The sequence below is a fragment of the Electrophorus electricus genome, chromosome 5 (genome assembly GCF_041902795.1).
Source record: "Electrophorus electricus isolate QZ-2024a chromosome 5, ASM4190279v1, whole genome shotgun sequence".
NCBI classification, from domain to species: Eukaryota; Metazoa; Chordata; class Actinopteri; order Gymnotiformes; family Gymnotidae; genus Electrophorus; species Electrophorus electricus.
In genome coordinates this window covers 14,795,441-14,816,331 of record NC_137501.1, presented here as the reverse complement: position 1 = coordinate 14,816,331, position 20,891 = coordinate 14,795,441, and the positions used below count along the sequence as shown (strand labels likewise).

Below are 20,891 nucleotides of genomic sequence, written 5' to 3'. Positions count from 1 at the left end.
CATTGTCTTTTTAACCATTAGTCACTTTGAAACCATTTAAGCCTAGTAAACTCCATTTAAAATGACCTTAAAGTGTTTTAATGAGGAGTTCCTCCAAGTGCGAACTTGTATCAGTTTTCGCTGTACTGGCTGCAAGTAATAAGTTACGATATGCATAATAAATGCTAAATTTAATGGAATAAATGAATAACAAATATGAGGTTGCAATGTGATCTTAAAGGTGGTTTAGACTATTGTGTTCAAGTCTGTTTCCAATCCTGGCAGGTCCTGTGTGACTGGGGTTGGAGCTTCACTCAAACAGACCTTTTACATCTTGTTCTGGATTATAATCTGGCTAGTGGAATTCAGTGCCCTTTCTCCACTGGGAGAAAATGATTTTACCATTTTATGTGAGATCATCTGGAGCAGACCATTCACAAATCAGAACAGTTTCCTGTGGCTACAGTGAGGACCTCAGCTGATACTGGCATATTCACCCACTGCTTTGATATGCTCATCTCACAGATGTCACAACAAAACCCCAGAATATCTACAATGTAGATGAGACAGGATGTGACTGGTCCATGACAAATCCTGTAAGATTATGTACCGGAGTACAGGTGGAAGTGGGAGGGAACAGAACCGTCTGCATCACTGGGAATGTTGCAGTTCTTGGTGTCAAGGTTGTTGGAGAAGATGGTGCTTTTAGACTATTTCATAAATCTCTTCCTTAAAGAATCCACTCAGTTCTCAGACTGAACTTCCCACAGGGTTTTAATATTTGATGGTCAAATCTCCAATGTGTTCCAGGGACTGGGGGCTTTGTTTCATTTTTTAACACTTAACCTCTTACTGAATAAATGCTGCTGCTGTTAATTCCTTGTAAACTATTGTCGGGAATGGCTGTCATCCTGCCGCCCCGGTTGTCATGGTTTCCGTGTCGTCTGTTTTCCTGCACTCCCTGCTTCCATGCCTTGGTTTCGTTTTCTCCACCCCTCATTTGATTGCTTGCACCTGTCCCTCGTTTCTACCTTTGGTTCATGTATTTAAACCCTGTTGTGTGCCTTGGTTGGGGCTGTTCATTGATGGTTATATATGTTTATTCTAATGGTTGTTTCTTTGTACTCCGTGCCTTCGTGTTATCCTAGCCTCTGTGTTTCCTGCTCTGTTATAGCCTGCTTATCCTGTGTGCTTTCGTGTGTTTAGTTCTCGTCGCTGTTTGTGTTTAGTTACTCGTGTATTCTAGCCCTTGTCTCGTTTGTCATGTATCCCCGTGCTCTCCGTGTTGGCTCAATGACCCTGAACTGTTAGAACGACTCTGATTCTGGATTTGCCCCTATTAAATCTCGCTCTTCTCCACACGTGTGTCCGCCTCCTTACCGCTCAATATTACAACTATACTTTATAATTTGTCAGTAAATCATGATGTAGTCTTATTTGGAACACACAAGCTTAAAACGTGCTACTGTACCAATTAAGCCGCTGCCAGAATTTTGACTTACTTAATAAAATATCTATTTTAAATTATAAAATGGACATTTTATAACATAATAAATACATTTTCAAATCAGAGATTAATCTTTTATTTGCCCAACAGAGATCCAGTTTAAAATCAGTCCAATATTAGTTCATATGGAAAACGCCTGAAAAATGATTTTGGTGGGCTTATTGGATACAGTTAATGAGCTGTTATAATGTTAGTATGGAAATTAGATGTAGTTTGATATCACACAGTTATTCTTGAAGCAATATATATGACATGTGATAAACAAGGAGTTTATGCAGAGCTTTTACATAAGGGTCCACGGTCTTGTGAACCAAGTGGTTAGAACTTGGACGTGTTTTGTGGTTTCTTTGTTTGTCGTGTTATTTGTTTGATTTTATTGATGAGTATGTATCCATTTTATAAAACAGGCCAGGTAGAGGGTTAAAAACAGAAATTAACATACAGATACAGACCAACAAATCACTGACATGATAGTAAAAATAACAAAGTACATTCAAGATCCCCATGTCAGTCCACAGAGCTCCATGAGAATAATCTGAGAACAGTCAATTTCTAAATAACTGAAGGGCCATAAATGTGGTGATACTGGTAGAGCTCCTTTCTTAAATCCACATACATTACTAGTAAGAGGTTTGTCACGTCTGCCTGTGACGGCTCCTCCTTTTACCAGCAGAGGTCGCTAATTTCTGAATGGCGACTAATTGTCACACTTGTTTATTACCGACCCTATTAAGGGTATTTAAACCCCTCACGGTTAAAGGTGTGACGTCTAAAACACTATGACATTAAACCTGCACTTGATTCTATGCTTTATCTGGGACTCCTTTGTGACACTTATCTGATACATGTTTGAGGTAGATTCATAAAAAATTACATCTCAGAACTTTTTCAGATTTTTCATATCACGTTACTATTGTGATTTGATGGCTGGTTTAATAATTTTACCCTCCTCAGCAAACACTTAAACTCTAATGTAGTCATTTATATATACTTTGAAGGGAGGTTAATTTATTAGGTTCATTCAATCATTATTTCTGATTTAGTATCTGAATATGGAGTTGGCCAAACTTTTATATTCCTGAACTCATACCAAATGCAAATCAAAATTTAATTCACACATCTAACCTGCATCATCATCTGCTGATCACTCACAGAGACCAACTCACAAAAACAAAGACCAGCTAAAATCTTATTAACATGCAAAACAAAGAGTTTCAAAGTTAAACACATCTCCTGTAATACTTATAAAAGCTTCTCACTCACCTCAGTTGGGAGATGTAGGGCAGACACTGAAGGAAACTCCTCACTTCACTCTCTTCATCTGACCAGCCTCTCAGCTCTACTGGTTTCTTCCCTGTTTGGAGTTTCAGCACTTCTAGGAAGAGGGAGGTCTTTCTCTCTAAGAGGTCTATTTTCCAGACTGCAGGAGCTGACTGGTAAACTGGCTGTAATGCTGGAAGGACACTCCTGCCTGTTTGAGTCTCATAGTTCTTCACTTGTGAGAACAGATCCAGCAGGAAGTCAGTAAAGCACTTTTGTTCAATACAATCATCATCATCATCATCATCATCATCATCATCTCTAAAAGGGAAGGTTGTGTAGCTGCACACAGATGTCAGCATCTTAGTGAAACTCTCTCCTGTAGCTGCATCACACTCTGCTGCTGCAACAGTCAGCTTCAGCAGGAACTCCACTGCTTCCATTTTATTGTCCTCATCATCATCATCATCAGCAAATTCACTAAACCTGTTGGAAAACAAGAGGGTCACAGAAAAGAGACTGAAAATAAAATAAAACAGGGATCCTGAAATGACACCTTAACCCACATATTTTGGTGAAATAGTCTATTTATATTAACCCTCAATCAGCTTCAACCAGCTCTATCATACAACCATGCAGGTAGAACAGCTCAAACTGAAGTGGCACAAATGAACTGAACTGGTGGTGTACAGCAGGTGTGAGTACAGTGAAGACAATGATTGTTCTCCTACACCCATAATGCACCCTACTGGAGAAAGTTTGTTTCTTCAATTTAATTGACTAAGAAATTGAACACAAAATGATATTATACATTTCATGATTTCATGTTTTCCATTTGTTTTTAATCGCTTGACCGTTTAACATGGGATATGATGCCTGTAAAGATGAGGGTGAAGTGCTGGAGGTCAAAGGTCACTGCGCTCAGCTCCACTACACTGAAGAGCACTACTACACTCCACTATAGTGATGCCTAACTATGTGTTCCTTTCTGTTGTTTCTGTTCGTTTCCGCCCCTTGTTCCAGTTTTCCCCACCCTTGATTTGTCTCATCTGTTTCTTTTCTGATTTGATTGCTCTGTGTATTTATACCTCGTGTTTCTGTGTCTTCATTTCTTGTTTTTTTGGGCTGTCTTCACCCTTTTTGTTTGAGTAGTGATGGACAGAGGAAACCATTGCAGTGCTTGAAATGGCCTACTACATACTACTGAAATACTGATAGGGCCACCAAACCAGTACGCTGTATGCAGTATGAGAATAAAATACATTTTTCTAGTATGAGAAAGATACCCAAATGACGTCCTACTCCAGCCTAATATTCCAGTAGGCGACCAGAGCTCTTTGTAGCGTACTGCATCCCGTATGCAACGGTGGCAGAAAATCTTATACAAGTGGGTGGAACCTTCATACGTTCACATGACTTCGTAGCATGGTTTGCATTTGGTGCATACTGGATACTATACTGCATACTGCTTTGGGGACCAGTATACAGTATACACTATGTAGTAGGCTACGTTTGGAGCTTCTTCCTGACAGTGTTGGTAAAAGATTTGAAACATTGGAGCATTGAAAGCCGATGCCAAAACAGTGACCCTTGGTGGTCTTTGAAAATTATAGCAGTCACCTTTCAAAACCGCGAAGTACAGCAAAGTATACAACATGCCACCATTTTCATATTTCATTTTAAAAATCTGATGATCATTAATGATGTTTAGTTGTTAACGTTCTACAATAAAATGTTGAAAATAATTGTTTCCTTTTTCATGTGAAAATGTAATACAATAAAATGCTGCAAACTGCACTGGGAGACAACAGGTTGACATGTTCTGAAAGTTTTGTGACGTTTCTTCCCCCTTTTGGCTTCCATATTTGCCTGAAAATTTCAAGTTTTGTAGTAAAAGGATTTCACCCCCTTATAACTAGCAAGTTATAGGACAGTGCTAAACCTATCAAACAGTCCCACCACTATCCAGTCATTAGTCACATGGTAATAGTAACTATCATACAAGCTTCAGTACACTGTGTTGAATCAATGTGCTTTGCAATAGTGATATGAGCTTTGATGCCTCAGTATCCAACATCCCGTCACTACACTGGAGTTCTACTGTATGTATTCTTGCCCTGCCTGTTCGTTTTCCATATTGTTCTCTGTTCCTGTGTTCTTAATCTGTTTTTATTAGTTTTACCTCCGTGTTTCCCTTCCTGGTTATCCTCACTTTGTTTTTTGTTTATCATGCTTTCTGGAAATCTGCTCTTGGGTTATGTTTCTGTTTTTCCAAATAAACAAAGTTCAACAACACGCTTGTGTTTTGCCCTGCCTCTCTCATTGTGACAGCTAATCTCAAGGTCAAACCATTAGCTTCACTGAGAGATGCACCTATATTTAACAATACCAAGTATGCACACAGAGTTTCTAACTACATTCACATGTCTACATATAAGGACATTTTTCTGGACATCTCAATATTTTCAAAAATTAGATTTTTTAAAAAGGTGGGTTTAAATGATACAGCACTATAAAAAGCATGCCAACTACAGACAACAAGCAATCCTTGAATTAGAATAACTTAATATTTCTCTATGTGGGCAAAATAATAATATGATTCTTCGTCCACGTTATATTTGGGCTCCATGCATGTAAATATATCTTTTATTTAAAAATGAACACATTGTCTTTTTCACCATTAGTCACTATGAAACCATTTAAGCCTAGTAAACTCCATTTAAAATGACCTTAAAGTGTTTTAATGAGGAGTCCCTCCAAGTGCGAACTTGTATCAGTTTTCGCTGTACTGGCTGCAAGTAATAAGTTATGATATGCATAATAAATGCTAAATTTAATGGAATAAATGAATAACAAATATGAGGTTGCGATGTGATTTTAAAGGTGGTTTAGACTATTGTGTTCAAGTTTGTTTCCAATCCTGGCAGGTCCTGTGTGACTGGGGTTGGAGCTTCACTCAAACAGACCTTTTACATCTTGTTCTGGATTATAATCTGGCTAGTGGAATTCAGTGCCCTTTCTCCACTGGGAGAAAATGATTTTACCATTTTATGTGAGATCATCTGGAGCAGACCATTCACAAATCAGAACAGTTTCCTGTGGCTACAGTGAGGACCTCAGCTGATACTGGCATATTCACCCACTGCTTTGATATGCTCATCTTTCATACGTTCACATGACCTCATAGTATGGTTTGCATTTGGTGCATAAAGGACACTACACTGCATACTACTTTGGAGACCAGTATGCAGTATACAGTATATACTGAGTGCAGCATTCAGTATACACTATGTAGTAGGCTACGTCTGGAGCTTCATTCTGATGGTGCTGGTAAAAGAGTCAAAACATTTGGGCATTGAAAGGCGATTCCAAAACAGTGACCCTTGCTGGTCATCTGAAATTAAAACAGTGATCCTTTCAAAACTGCGAAGCAAAACAAACCATACAACACACCACCATTTTATATTTCATTTAAAAAATCTGATGATCATTAATGATGTTTAGTTGTTAACACTCTACAATGAAATGTTTAAAATAATTGTTTCCTTTTTCATGTGAAAATGTAATACAATAAAATGCTGCAAACTGCACTGGGAGACAACAGGTTGACATGTTCTGTGGTTTTGAACGTTTCTTCCCCTTTTTGGCTTCCATATTTGCCTGAAAATTTCAAGTTTTGTAGTAAAAGGATTTCACCCTCTTATAGCTAGCAAGTTATAGGACAGTGCTAAACCTAACAAACAGTCCCACCACTATCCAGTCATTAGTCACATGGTAATAGTAACTATCATACAAGCTTCAGTACACTGTGTTGAATCAATGTGCTTTGCAATAGTGATATGAGCTTTGATGCCTCAGTATCCAACATCCCGTCACTACACTGGAGTTCTAATGTATGTATTCTTGCCCTGCCTGTTCATTTTCCATATTGTTCTCTGTTCCCGTGTTCTTAACCTCTTACTGAATAAATGTTGCTGCTGTTAATTCTTTGTAAACTATAATTTATAATTTGTCAATAAATCATGATGTAGTCTTATTTGGAACACACAAGCTTAAAAAGGTGCTACTGTCAGTCCAATATCAGTGATTTTGGTGGGCTCGTTTGATACAGTTAAGGAGCTGTTATAATGTTAGTATGGAAATTAGATGTAGTTCCACATCACACAGTTATTCATGAAGCAATATAAATGACATGTGATAAACAAGGAGTTTATACAGAGCTTTTGCATAAGGGTGCTCGGTCTTGTGAACCAATTGGTTAGAACTTGGAGGTGTTTTGTGGTTGGTTTGTCTTGCTTATTTGTTTGATTTTATTGATAGGTATGTATCCATTTTATAAAACAGGCCAGGTAGAGGGTTAAAAACAGAAATTAACATACAGATACAGACCAACAAATCACTGACATGATAGTGAAAATAAAGTACATTCAAGATCCCCATGTCAGTCCACAGAGCTCCATGAGAATAATCTGAGAACAGTCAATTCCTAAATAACTGAAGGGCCATAAATGTGGTGATACTGGTAGAGCTCCTTTCTTAAATCCACATACATTACTAGTAAGAGGTTTGTCACGTCTGCCTGTGACGGCTCCTCCTTTTACCAGCAGAGGTCGCCAATTTCTGAATAGCGACTAACTGTCACACACTTGTCTATTACTGACCCTATTAAGGGTATGTAAACCCCTCACGCTTAAAAGGTGTGAAGTCTAAGACACTTCGACATTAAAGCTGCACTTACTTCTATGCTTTATCTGGGACTCCTTTGTGACATGTATCTGATACATGTTTGAGGTAGATTCATAAAAAATTACTTCTCAGAACTTTTCAGAGCACATTACAACTGAGATTTGATGGCTTGTTTATTCATTTTACCCACCTCAGCAAACACTTAATCTCTAATGTAGTGTTTTATATATACTTTGAAGGGAGGTTAATTTATTAGGTCATTCAGACCTTATTTCTGATTTAGTATCTGAATGTGGAGTTGGCCAAATTTTTATAATCCTGAACTCATACTAAATGCAAATCAACATTTCATTCACACATCTAACCTGCACCAACTGCTGATCACTCACAGTGACCACCTCACAAAAAGAAAGTCCATGCTAAAATCTCATTAACATGCAAAACAAACAGTTTCAAACTTAAACGTTACTCCTGTAATACTTATAAAAGCTTCTCACTCACCTCAGCTGGGAGATGTAGGGCAGACACTGAAGGAAACTCCTCACTTCACTCTCTTCATCTGACCAGTCGAACAGCTCTACTGGTTTCTTCCCTGTTTGGAGTTTCAGCACTTCTAGGAAGAGGGAGGTCTTTCTCTCTGAGAGGTCTATTTTCCAGACTGCAGGAGCTGACTGGTAAACTGGCTGTAATGCTGGAAGGACACTCCTGCCTGTTTGAGTCTCAGAGTCCTTCACGTGTGAGTACAAATCCAGCAGGAAGTCAGTAAAGCACTTTTGTTCAATACAATCATCATCATCATCATCATCATCATCATCATCTCTAAAAGGGAAGGTTGTGTAGCTGCACACAGATGTCAGCAGCTTAGTGAAACTCTCTCCTGTAGCTGCATCACACTCTGCTGCTGCAACAGTCAGCTTCAGCAGGAACTCCACTGCTATCATTTTATATTCCTCATCATCATAAAAAAAATAATCAAACCTGTTGGAAAACAAGAGGGTCACAGAAAAGAGACTGAAAATAAAATAAAACAGGGATCCTGAAATGACACCTTAACCCACATAGTTTGGTGAAATAGTCTATTTATATTAACCCTCAATCAGCTTCAACCAGCTCTATCATACAAACATGCAGGTAGAGCAGCTCAAACTGAAGTGGCACAAATGAACTGAACTGGTGGTGTACAGCAGGTGTGAGTACAGTGAAGACAATGATTGTTCTCCTACACCCATAATGCACCATACTGGAGAAAGTTTGTTTCTTCAACTTCATTGACTAAGAAATTGAATGCAAAATGATATTATACATTTCATGATTTCATGTTTTCCATTTGTTTTTATCGCTTGACCGTTTAACATGGGATATGATGCCTGTAAAGATGAGGGTGAAGTGCTGGAGGTCAAAGGTCACTGCGCTCAGCTCCACTACACTGAAGAGCACTACTACACTCCACTATAGTGATGCCTAACTATGTGTTCCTTTCTGTTGCTTCTGTTCGTTTCCGCCCCTTGTTCCAGTTTTCCCCACCCTTGATTTGTCTCATCTGTTTCTTTTCTGATTTGATTGCTCTGTGTATTTATACCTCGTGTTTCTGTGTCTTCATTTCTTGTTTTTTTGGGCTGTCTTCACCCTTTTTGTTTGAGTAGTGATGGACAGAGGAAACCATTGCAGTGCTTGAAATGGCCTACTACATACTACTGAAATACTGATAGGGCCACCAAACCAGTACGCTGTATGCAGTATGAGAATAAAATACATTTTTCTAGTATGAGAAAGATACCCAAATGACGTCCTACTCCAGCCTAATATTCCAGTAGGCGACCAGAGCTCTTTGTAGCGTACTGCATCCCGTATGCAACGGTGGCAGAAAATCTTATACAAGTGGGTGGAACCTTCATATGTTCACATGACTTCGTAGCATGGTTTGCATTTGGTGCATACTGGATACTATACAGCATACTGCTTTGGGGACCAGTATACAGTATACACTATGTAGTAGGCTACGTTTGGAGCTTCTTCCTGACAGTGTTGGTAAAAGATTTGAAACATTGGAGCACTGAAAGGCAATGGTCTTTGAAAATTATAGCAGTCATAATTTCAAAACTGTGAAGTACAGGAAAGTATACAACACAACACCATTTTCATATTTCATTTAAAAAATCTGATGATCATTAATGATGTTTAGTTGTTAACGTTCTACAATAAAATGTTGAAAATAATTGTTTCCCTTTTTATGTGAAAATGGAATACAATAAAATGCTGTAAACTGCACTGGGAGACAACAGGTTGACATGTTCTGAAAGTTTTGTGACGTTTCTTCACCCTTTTGGCTTCCATATTTCCCAGAAAATTTCAAGTTTTGTAGTAAAAGGATTTCACCCCCTTATAGCTAGCAAGTTATAGGACAGTGCTAAACCTAACAAACAGTCCCACCACTATCCAGTCATTAGTCACATGGTAATAGTAACTATCATACAAGCTTCAGTACACTGTGTTGAATCAATGTGCTTTGCAATAGTGATATGAGCTTTGATGCCTCAGTATCAAACAACATGCCACTACACTGGAGTTCTACTGTATGTATTCTTGCCCTGCCTGATCGTTTTCCATATTGTTCCCTGTTCCTGTGTCCTTAATCTGTTTTTTATTAGTTTTACCTCCGTGTTTCCCTTCCTGGTTATCCTCGCTTTGTTTTTTGTTTATCATGCTTTCTGGAAATCTGCTCTTGGATTATGTTTCTGTTTTTCCTAATAAACAAAGTTCAACAACACACTTGTGTCTTGCCCTGCCTCTCTCATTGTGACAGCTAATCTCAAGGTCAAAACATTAGCTTCACTGAGAGATGCACCTATATTTAACAATACCAAGTATGCACACAGAGTTTCTAATTACATTCACATGTCTACATATAAGGACATTTTTCAGGACATCTGAATATTTTCAAAAATTAGATTTTTTAAAAAGGTGGGTTTAAATGATACAGCACAACAAAAAGCATGCCGACTACAAGCAATAAGCAATCTTTGAATGAGAATAACATAATATTTCTGTGTGTGGGTAAAATAATAATATGATGCTTAGTCTACGTTATATTTGGGCTCCATGCATGCAAATATATCTTTTATTTAAAAATTAACACATTGTCTTTTTAACCATTAGTCACTTTGAAACCATTTAAGCCTAGTAAACTCCATTTAAAATGACCTTAAAGTGTTTTAATGAGGAGTCCCTCCAAGTGCGAACTTGTATCAGTTTTCGCTGTACTGGCTGCAAATAAGAAATTATGATATGCAAAATAAATGCTAAATTTAATGGAATAAATGAATAACAAATATGAGGTTGCAGTGTGATTTTAAAGGTGGTTTAGACTATTGTGTTCAAGTCTGTTTACAATCCTGGCAGGTCCTGTGTGACTGGGGTTGGAGATTCACTCAAACAGACCTTTTACATCTTGTTCTGGATTATAATCTGGCTAGTGGAATTCAGTGCCCTTTCTCCACTGGGAGAAAATGATTTTACCATTTTATGTGAGATCATCTGGAGCAGACCATTCACAAATCAGAACAGTTTCCTGTGGCTACAGTGAGGACCTCAGCTGATACTGGCATATTCACCCACTGCTTTGATATGCTCATCTCACAGATGTCACAACAAAACCCCAGAATATCTACAATGTAGATGAGACAGGATTTGACTGGTCCATGACAAATCCTGTAAGATTATGTACCGGAGTACAGGTGGAAGTGGGAGGGAACAGAACCGTCTGCATCACTGGGAAAGTTGCAGTTCTTGGTGTCAAGGTTGTTGGAGAAGATGGTGCTTTTAGACTATTTCATAATTCTCTTCCTTAAAGAATCCACTCAGTTCTCAGACTGAACTTCCCACAGGGTTTTAATATTTGATGGTCAAATCTCCAATGTGTTCCAGGGACTGGGGGCTTTGTTTCATTTTTTAACACTTAACCTCTTACTGAATAAATGCTGCTGCTGTTAATTCCTTGTAAACTATTGTCAGGAATGGCTGTCATCCTGCCGTCCCTGTTGTCATGGTTTCCGTGTCGTCTGTTTTCCTGCACTCCCTGCTTCCATGCCTTGGTTTCGTTTTCTCCACCCCTCATTTGATTGCTTGCGCCTGTCCCTCATTTCTACCTTTGGTTCATGTATTTAAACCCTGTTGTGTGCCTTGGTTGGGGCTGTTCATTGATGGTTATATATGTTTATTCTAATGGTTGTTTCTTTGTACTCCGTGCCTTCCTGTTATCCTAGCCTCTGTGTTTCCTGCTCTGTTATAGCCTGCTTCTCCTGTGTGCTTTCGTGTGTTTAGTTCTCCTCGCTGTTTGTGTTTAGTTACTCGTGTATTCTAGCCCTTGTCTCGTTTGTCATGTATCCCCGTGCTCTCCGTGTTGGTTCAATGACCCTGAACTGTTAGAACGACTCTGATTCTGGATTTGCCCCTATTAAATCTCGCTCTTCTCCGCACGTGTGTCCGCCTCCTTACCGCTCAACATTACAACTATACTTTATAATCTGTCAGTAAATCATGATGTAGTCTTATTTGGAACACACAAGCTTAAAACGTGCTACTGTACCCCTTACGCCGATGCCAGAATTTTGACTTACTTTATAAAATATCTATTTTAAATTATAAAATGGACATTTTATAATATAATAAATACATTTTCAAATCAGAGATTAATCTTTTATTTGCCCAACAGAGATCCAGTTTAAAATCAGTCCAATATTAGTTCATATGGAAAACGCCTGAAAAATGATTTTGGTGGGCTTATTGGATACAGTTAATGAGCTGTTATAATGTTAGTATGGAAATTAGATGTAGTTCCATATCACACAGTTATTCTTGAAGCAATATATATGACATGTGATAAACAAGGAGTTTATGCAGAGCTTTTGCATAAGGGTCCTCAGTCTTGTGAACCAAGTGGTTAGAATTTGGACGTGTTTTGTGGTTTGTTTGTTTGTCGTGTTATTTGTTTGATTTTATTGATGGGTATGTATCCATTTTATAAAACAGGCCAGGTAAAGGGTTAAAAACAGAAATTAACATACAGATACAGACCAGCAAATCACTGACATGATAGTAAAAATAACAAAGTACATTCAAGATCCCCATGTCAGTCCACAGAGCTCCATGAGAATAATCTGAGAACAGTCAATTCCTAAATAACTGAAGGGCCATAAATGTTTTGATACTGGTAGAGCTCCTCTCTTACATACACATACATTACTAGTAAGAGGTTTGTCACGTCTGCCTGTGACGGCTCCTCCTTTTACCAGCAGAGGTCGCTAATTTCTGAATAGCGACTAATTGTCACACACTTGTCTATTACTGACCCTATTAAGTGTAATTAAACTCCTCATGGTTAAAGGTGTGAAGTCTAAGACACTATGACATTAAACCTGCACTTGCTTCTATGCTTTATCTGGCTCTCCTTTGTGACACTTATCTGATACATGTTTGAGGTAGATTCATAAAAAATTACTTCTCAGAAGTTTCTGATTTTTTAGATCGCGTTACTACTGAGATTTGATGGCTTGTTTATTCATTTTACCCTCCTCAGCAAACACTTAATCTCTAATGTAGTGATTTATATATACTTTGAAGTGAAGTTAATTTATTAGGTTCATTCAACCATTATTTCTGATTTAGTATCTGAATATGGAGTTGGCCAAACCTTTATAATCCTGAACTCATACCAAATGCAAATCAACATTTCACTAACACATCTAACCTGCACCATCATCTGCTGATCACTCACAGAGACCAACTCACAAATACAGAGACCAGCTAAAATCTCATTAACATGCAAAACAAACAGGTTCAAAGTTAAACACATCTCCTGTAATACTTATAAAAGCTTCTCACTCACCTCAGCTGGGAGATGTAGGGCAGACACTGAAGGAAACTCCTCATTTCACTCTCTTCATCTGACCAGCCTCTCAGCTCTACTGGTTTCTTCACTGTTTGGAGTTTCAGCACTTCTAGGAAGAGGGAGGTCTTTCTCTCTGAGAGGTCTATGTTCCAGACTGCAGGAGCTGACTGGTAAACTGGCAGTAATGCTGGAAGGACACTCCTGCCTGTTTGAGTCTCATAGTCCTTCACATGAGAGTACAGATCCAGCAGGAAATCTTCTTCATCATCTGTATATAACATCAGTTCCTCTATAATTCCCGTAATAGTCTCTCTCTGATGAATAGCTGCTTGCAGACTCAGGTTCAGCAGAAATAATCTTTTTTTAATTTTCCACTCATTGGATTCAGTCTGATTCTGTAGTGAAACAAACCTACAAACACAACAAATCACCCATTTATTTCTATTCAGTTAATTTCAGTTTGTGATAGCTTTATAGACATGACTAGCGTGTGTAATATTATCAAAGCATTAAAAGGCAGGTTTTAAAGTTTAAAGGTTTAAAAAGCAGCAAAGATATCTTGAAGATGTCATTAATCATAACACTGGACTGTCACGATATGCTCCCCTTCCCACTGATCACGTGGTACGGCCGCCACGTGCAGTGGGAGTTCACCGTTGACTGTTCATTGCGTCTTGTTTGTAACCACGGCGCCCTTGGTAGCACACACCTGCACCCTGTTCTTTGCTTTGTTTAAGTATGTATTTAAACAACTGTCGGTGTGTGCTTTGTTGTCAGTCATTATTCGTGTTAGATGTTCATATAAATGTTTGCGATAGTGTGCATTGTTCCCTGGACCGTTGTATGTGAGTGCCAGTAACATTTGTTGTTTCTCTGTGTCTTGTGTTAACAAATGTCTCAGTCGAGAGAGATCTTTGCATCCTGCTCCTTGCGCTGTGGCACTCGAGCTATCACATGAACAGGATGATTTGTAACGTTAGAATAGAAGCCCTTTATTTCCCAAAGGTACATAGTACACAGAAATGTAACTTACAGAGTGAAAATGTCCAAACCCACATAAGAATAGATAATAATATAACTACAATACACACGAAGACCACACACAACACTCAGCAAGGTCAGTTCTGCTTATTGTTATTGTTAAGAAGGCTGATCACCATTTAGATTTTCATACACTGTAACTGTTACACTGGTGAGTTTAAAGTAGAGATGTGCTTTCTTTTCTTCACATATTGTAGACTCAGGCTGATTACATCATCTTCTGAGTGTTTTTTGTTCTTTAGGAAAACATTAGTGGATCAAGGAGGGTTTTAGTGGTGGATTTGAGGTAGGGTAGAATCATTTGTGCAAAGCACTTCATGACTACTGATGTTAAAGCTACAGGCCTGTGGTCATTAATACTGCTTACACTGTGTTTCTTTACAACAGGGATGGATGTGTTGAAGCACCTCAAATGCATGGAACACTACTACACAGATCAATGGACTGGTTGAAAACAGAAGCTATCTGGATCACTGACCATTTTAAATGTGCCAAGGGAAATTACAAGTGTGGAAGTCCTTAAGTGGGGGATAAATAAACTTTTTGGTCTTTCAAAGCAGGTGTAAAAGTTATTGGACCTCATCCAAGACTATTTTTATATCGTGATCCTAAATTCATTTACAGTCATTACAACTGTGCCATGTCCGATTCAGGAGGTTTCAAATTCACCAAATTATCATAAACGTGTTTGTGCTTTTGTCCACAGTTTGTATATAATAGTCTGCATGCAGAATAACTATGAATTAGCATATTTAATACGCCAAATATGATTTATAAAGCCAAGTGCCCGACCCGATTTGTCTGGAAATGTCTTTCATAAAAATGACATCTGTGGGTAAAAACAACTTTCCTAATTTTACAGATCAATAAATGAAAACTAAAATAACATCAATTGTGGAATTAAGAGCTGTCAAAGCCAAGGAACGGAAAACCATGCTACTGTATTTGTTCACGCTGTCACTTAAGGTCCCTACCATCACATACATAAATAAGATATGGTCTGATAATTAAGATTAAAATATGTAAATAAGATATGGTTTAATAATTAAAACAGAATACATAAATATGGTTTGATAATTAGCTTTAAATACAGTCTCGCCAAAGAATAGTGATAAATGGATATAATGAGGTGAAGGGGAGGACAGATGAGAGAACATTTGTCCTGACAGGTGATGTTACACTGACAGTTGTTGGAATGTCGGCTGTTAATTTGGACTGTCAATATCAACAAAAGTATTAATATATCACAAAGTATTAATATAGCAGCGTTTTGGGATTTAAAATAGCACTGGCATATGGAGACACACTTATAACAACAACAACAACAACTGTAATATATATGGTGCCTCTCATAATCAAGCTTGCTTTATATAATCCATACATGAAAACATACGACATAGGACAGTCAAAGAACCAAAAACAGTAACTGAGGTGAGGAGGAGAAAAAACTGTTTACAGTTAGCAGCTGTTTACAGGAGGAAAGTGATGAAAATGCAGAGAAAAAAAGTCTGTTTTAAGTTCAGCTTTAAAGGAAGTGACGAGCAGAGATGTAGAGATTGTGGCAATGGGCTCCAAAGCTTCAGCGCCATGACACTGAAAGATCTGCCCCCTGCACAGACCTTCTGACTTTAGGAGCAGAGAGGAGAGCAGTGTCAGAGGACCTAAGTGTACAGGCAGGACAGTATGGACGTAACACTTCAGCTTAGTAGGGGGAGCAAGTTCATGCAGAGCTTTATATGTGAGCGGGAGGAGTTTAAACTGACTGCCTAGTGGGATAGATAACCAGTGTAACTGATAGAGGACTGAAGAGATGTGGGTAGATTTTTTAGTATGTGAGAGAATTCTGGCAGCTCTGTACATATTGAGGCCACCCTCCTGGCATCAATGTTTTATGGTTTCCCTGTCGTGTCTTTGTATTCCTTTACTTCCTTGTTCTGCTCCTTAGTTTCGTTTTCGTCAGCCCTCGTCTGTTCCTTCATTCCAGTCTGTGTTTCGGTTCTCCCTGTTCCCATGTTCACCTGAGTCTGTTTAGAGTCTGATTGTCTTGGTTATTTAAGCCCTATGTTTTTGTCTTCTAGTTTGTTGGTTATTGCGGTAAGTTACATCCTTCTGTCAGGTTTGCCTTATACGTTGTTGTTGTTGTTGTCGTCGTCGTTGTCATCCTCGTCATTGTCATTGCTTTTCTGTTTACTCTGGTTGCGTGTTATTTTACCCTCAGTGTTACCCATTTGCCTCTGTTTGTTTTACTGTTCGTGTTTCCCCAATTAATAAACCGCCTCCTGCATTTTGCATTCTACCTCTTGCCTTGTTCCTGTTGGAAGCGTTACAGTCATCCACCACTGGGCATGTAGACACAATCATACACACACACACACACACACACACACACACACACACACACACACACACACACAAACACTAGGACAGCTTTCTTAGGTAGTCATCACCGTGCATGCACACACACACCAGGACAATTTATTGCATAGCTAATTCACCTAACCGCCATACTTTCTGGACTGTGAGAGGAAACTGGAGGCCCTGGTGGAAACCCACACAGACGTGTTGAGAACCTGGAAACTCCACCCAGACAGTGACGTGTGTGTGTTTGTGTTTATTTTCTCTGCTTGGTAAGGTAAGCTCTGTGTTTCTAGATTACTACTTGCTTGTCTTAGTCAGCTTCAATCTTGTCTTGTGTGATAATTACTAACTGGTTAGTACAGCTGCAGTTTACATTTATGGCATTTAGCTGACGCTTTTATCCAAAGCAACATATAATTATGACTGAGTATAACAGACGGTTTACGGTGAACCTTAAGTGTGAATTGTAGCGGTGGGACCAACACTGATAAATTAAGAGTGTAGAAAGAAGGACCCACAAGCTATTCCTTCTACTTAAGTGGAAAACACAAGTTGGCAGCGTGCTAGGACTTAGCAGCTACTCTGGACACAAAAGCTGTTGCCTCCAACTACACCTGATCTGTTTGTTGCTCAAGCCTCCATATAATCCCCACACATGGGCCTCAAAGAAAGCAGTGCTCATGTCTACACATGCCAGAGCCTGTTACAGTTCAGAGAACAACAAATGACCAACTTGGAAGATGACCTCCTGGAGATATTACACAACCTCGGCTTGCTACAAAGACGAAGCCCCCAGACCTCAGGATCACCTGATGCCAGCAGTCAAGGGAGGGGACATCATAAGTAAGGTGCAAGAAAACAGAAGCGTGATAAGAGGGCAGCAGACCATGCTGGATAAAAGCAAACCCTAGCGGGCAGGAGTCCATGCTGGATAAAAGCTAACGCTACAGGGCAGCAGTCCATGCTGGATAAAAGCTAACCCTAGAGGGCAGGAGTCCATGCTGGATAAAAGCTAACGCTAGAGGGCAGGAGTCCATGCTGGATAAAAGCTAACGCTAGAGGGTAGGAGTCCATGCTGGATAAAAGCTAACCCTAGCGGGCAGGAGTTCATGCTGGATAAAAGCTAACGCTAGAGGGCAGCAGTCCATGCTGGATAAAAGCTAACCCTAGAGGGCAGGAGTCCATGCTGGATAAAAGCTAACGCTAGAGGGCAGGAGTCCATGCTGGATAAAAGCTAACCCTAGCGGGCAGGAGTCCATGCTGGATAAAAGCTAACGCTAGAGGGCAGCAGTCCATGCTGGATAAAAGCTAACCCTAGAGGGCAGGAGTCCATGCTGGATAAAAGCTAACGCTAGAGGGCAGGAGTCCATGCTGGATAAAAGCTAACCCTAGCGGGCAGGAGTTCATGCTGGATAAAAGCTAACGCTAGAGGGCAGGAGTCCATGCTGGATAAAAGCGAACACAAGCCAACCAGCTCTACCATCCATCCTGCTCTCCAGTGTCTGCTCCCTGGACAACAAACTAGACATCCAACTCCAGAGTTCCACGCAACATGAGGTTAGAGGCTGTAGCTCTTCTGTTTTCACAGAAACGTGGCTCAGTGACAGAATTCCTGACACCACCATCCAGCTGGATGGGCTCACTCTGTTTCCTGCTGACAGAAATACAGCCATGTCTGGTAAAACCCGAGGAGGGGACATGCGTGTCTATAATAACACGGAATAGTACAAGAATTCTGTGATAGTCTCCAAGCTCTGCTCACCACTGATGGAGCCTGTGGCTGTTAAATGCAGACCACTTTATCTACTGTGGGAATTCAACACTGGGCTCACAGTTGCAGTGTACATCCCCCCTAACAACAATGTGAAAGGGGCACTCTATGAACTATAAGGTGCCATTAGTGAACTGCAGAACACATACCCAAACAGACTGTTTATTGTCACTGGAGATTTCAATCACAAAAATCTGTGTTCCCTAAAGTCCATCACCATGTAGACTTTACAACAAGAGGAGTGAACATGTTGGATCTTGTTTACACAAACATCCCCATACCGAGCAGAGCCCTGCCCCCCCCCCCCCCACCAAGGACACTCAGACCACATCTATGCTAATACCAGCATACAGACTACTTATATATATATATATATATACACACATTTTTTTTCATTGCCAAGATAGTAAGCAGAGGCAGTTAAAATGAAGCATTACACAGTTGTGAAAAATGGATTAGAAACATGTGGTACAAACCTGAGCCAGGAGATGTAGGGCAGACACTGAAGGAAACTCCTTACTTCACTCTCTCTTCATCTGACCAACCTCTCAATTCTACTGGTTTATTCAATGTTTGGAGTTTCAACACTTCTAAGTAAGAGGTCTTTCTCTCTGAGAGGTCTATGTTCCAGACTGCAGGAGCTGACTGGTAAATTGGCTGTAATGCTGGCAGGGCATTCTTGCCTGTCTGAGTCTCATATTTCTTCATATGTGAGTACAGATCCAGGAGGAAGTTACAGTGTTCACATGTTTTAAAACAAGACAAAATCACTCTCTGCAGAGACACTCTGATGAAGAGCAGCATGCAGGCTCACATCAAGCAGGAATGTTCTCATTCTCAGGTCTAAGGAAAATTCTCTCAGATTGTCTTGTAACACAAAACTAGACATTCCTGCTCTCTACCCTACAAAGGCCTCTAACCTCAACCTTCATTAGGGTGCCCAGACCTCCAGATTAAGGCTAACAGTACGTTAGCCCACTGCCTTTATGCCAAGGGCTAGAGGAGCTTTTCCTCTATGGCCAGTAGCTTATGGTTTTATGATCTCCATACCCGCCCTTCATCTTCTGTGTGGGGGGGTGGAACATGCTGGAATGATCATCTCATAGACCCAATCAGGCGAGAGCAACCACGTATATCACAGCTGTTACATTTGAGAGATGCTTGTATAGGTTGTAGTGATGAGAGTGACAATGAAGACAAACCTTCTTTATGATCCTGAGGAAAATTGTAACCAACATTTTCTGTACAGAATTGATGTCCAAATCTAATAGTTTGGAGCAACAAATCTTAAATATAAATCTTTAAGGTTTATAAACTGCTTAGAAGCAGGCTTGGCCTGCCTCAGATGAAACCCTGGTGTAGAGAGAGACCTCTGCAATGGCAAGTGACTCCCTCTGTATCTACTCATCACTGTGCAGGCATGCATGGCTGATATGAAGAGGTGAGGGTCTCTCTCAGGTCCTGTCCACACCTGGCATGAACATGCGTCTTGGGTGATCCAATCACAAGGAACTTGTTTTAATATTTGATGGTCAAATCTCCCATGTGCTCCAGGAACTGGGGGCTTTGTTTCATTTTTCTTTGTAAACTATACTCTATAATTTGTCAATAAATCATGATGTAGACTTATTTGGAACACACAAGTTTAAAAGCTGCTACTGCACCAAATAAGATGATGCTAGACTTTTGACTTACTTTGTAAAATATCTATTTTAAATTATAAAAATGGACATTTTATAATATAATAAATACATTTTCAAATTAGAGATTAATCTTTCATTTGCCTAACAGAGATCCAGTATAAAATCAGTCCAATATCAGTTCATATGGAAAACACCTGAAAAACAATTGTGGTGGGCTTATTGGATACAGTTAATGAGCTGTTATAATGTTAGTATGGAAATTAGATGTAGTTCCATATCACACAGTTATTCTTGAAGCAATATATATGACATGTGATAAACAAGGAGTTTATGCAGAGCTTTTGCATAAGGGTGCTCGGTCGTGTGAACCAAGTGGTTAGAACTTGGACGTGTTTTGTGTTTTGTTTGTTTGTTTGTTTGTTTGTTTATCTTGTAATTGATTTTTATTGATAGGTATGTATCCATTTTATAAAACAGGCCAAGTAGAGGGTTAAAAACAGAAATTAACATACAAATACAGACCAACAAATCACTGACAAGATAGTAAAAATAACAAAGTACATTCAAGATCCCCATGTCAGTCCACAGAGCTCCATGAGAATAATCTGAGAACAGTCAATTCCTAAATAACTGAAGGGCCATAAATGTGGTGATACTGGTAGAGCTCCTCTCTTAAATACACATACATTACTAGTAAGAGGTTTGTCACGTCTGCCTGTGACGGTTCCTCGCTTTACCAGCAGAGGTCGCTAATTTCTG

The 20,891-nt window shown here is 39.4% G+C and overlaps 1 protein-coding gene across 1 annotated transcript in view; it reads right to left on the bottom strand.

Moving 5' to 3' along the window:
* LOC113569091 (uncharacterized) overlaps positions 1-20,891 on the bottom strand; it is a 207,949-nt gene that overhangs the window by 15,724 nt on the left and 171,334 nt on the right. Inside the window, exons 32-34 of the mRNA XM_081714267.1 lie at positions 13,317-13,730; positions 7,934-8,410; positions 2,750-3,232 (exon numbers count right to left, since the gene is read on the bottom strand). Of these exons, the coding sequence (XP_081570393.1) occupies positions 2,750-3,232; positions 7,934-8,410; positions 13,317-13,730 (1,374 nt within the window). The remainder of the gene's footprint in view (positions 1-2,749; positions 3,233-7,933; positions 8,411-13,316; positions 13,731-20,891) is intronic.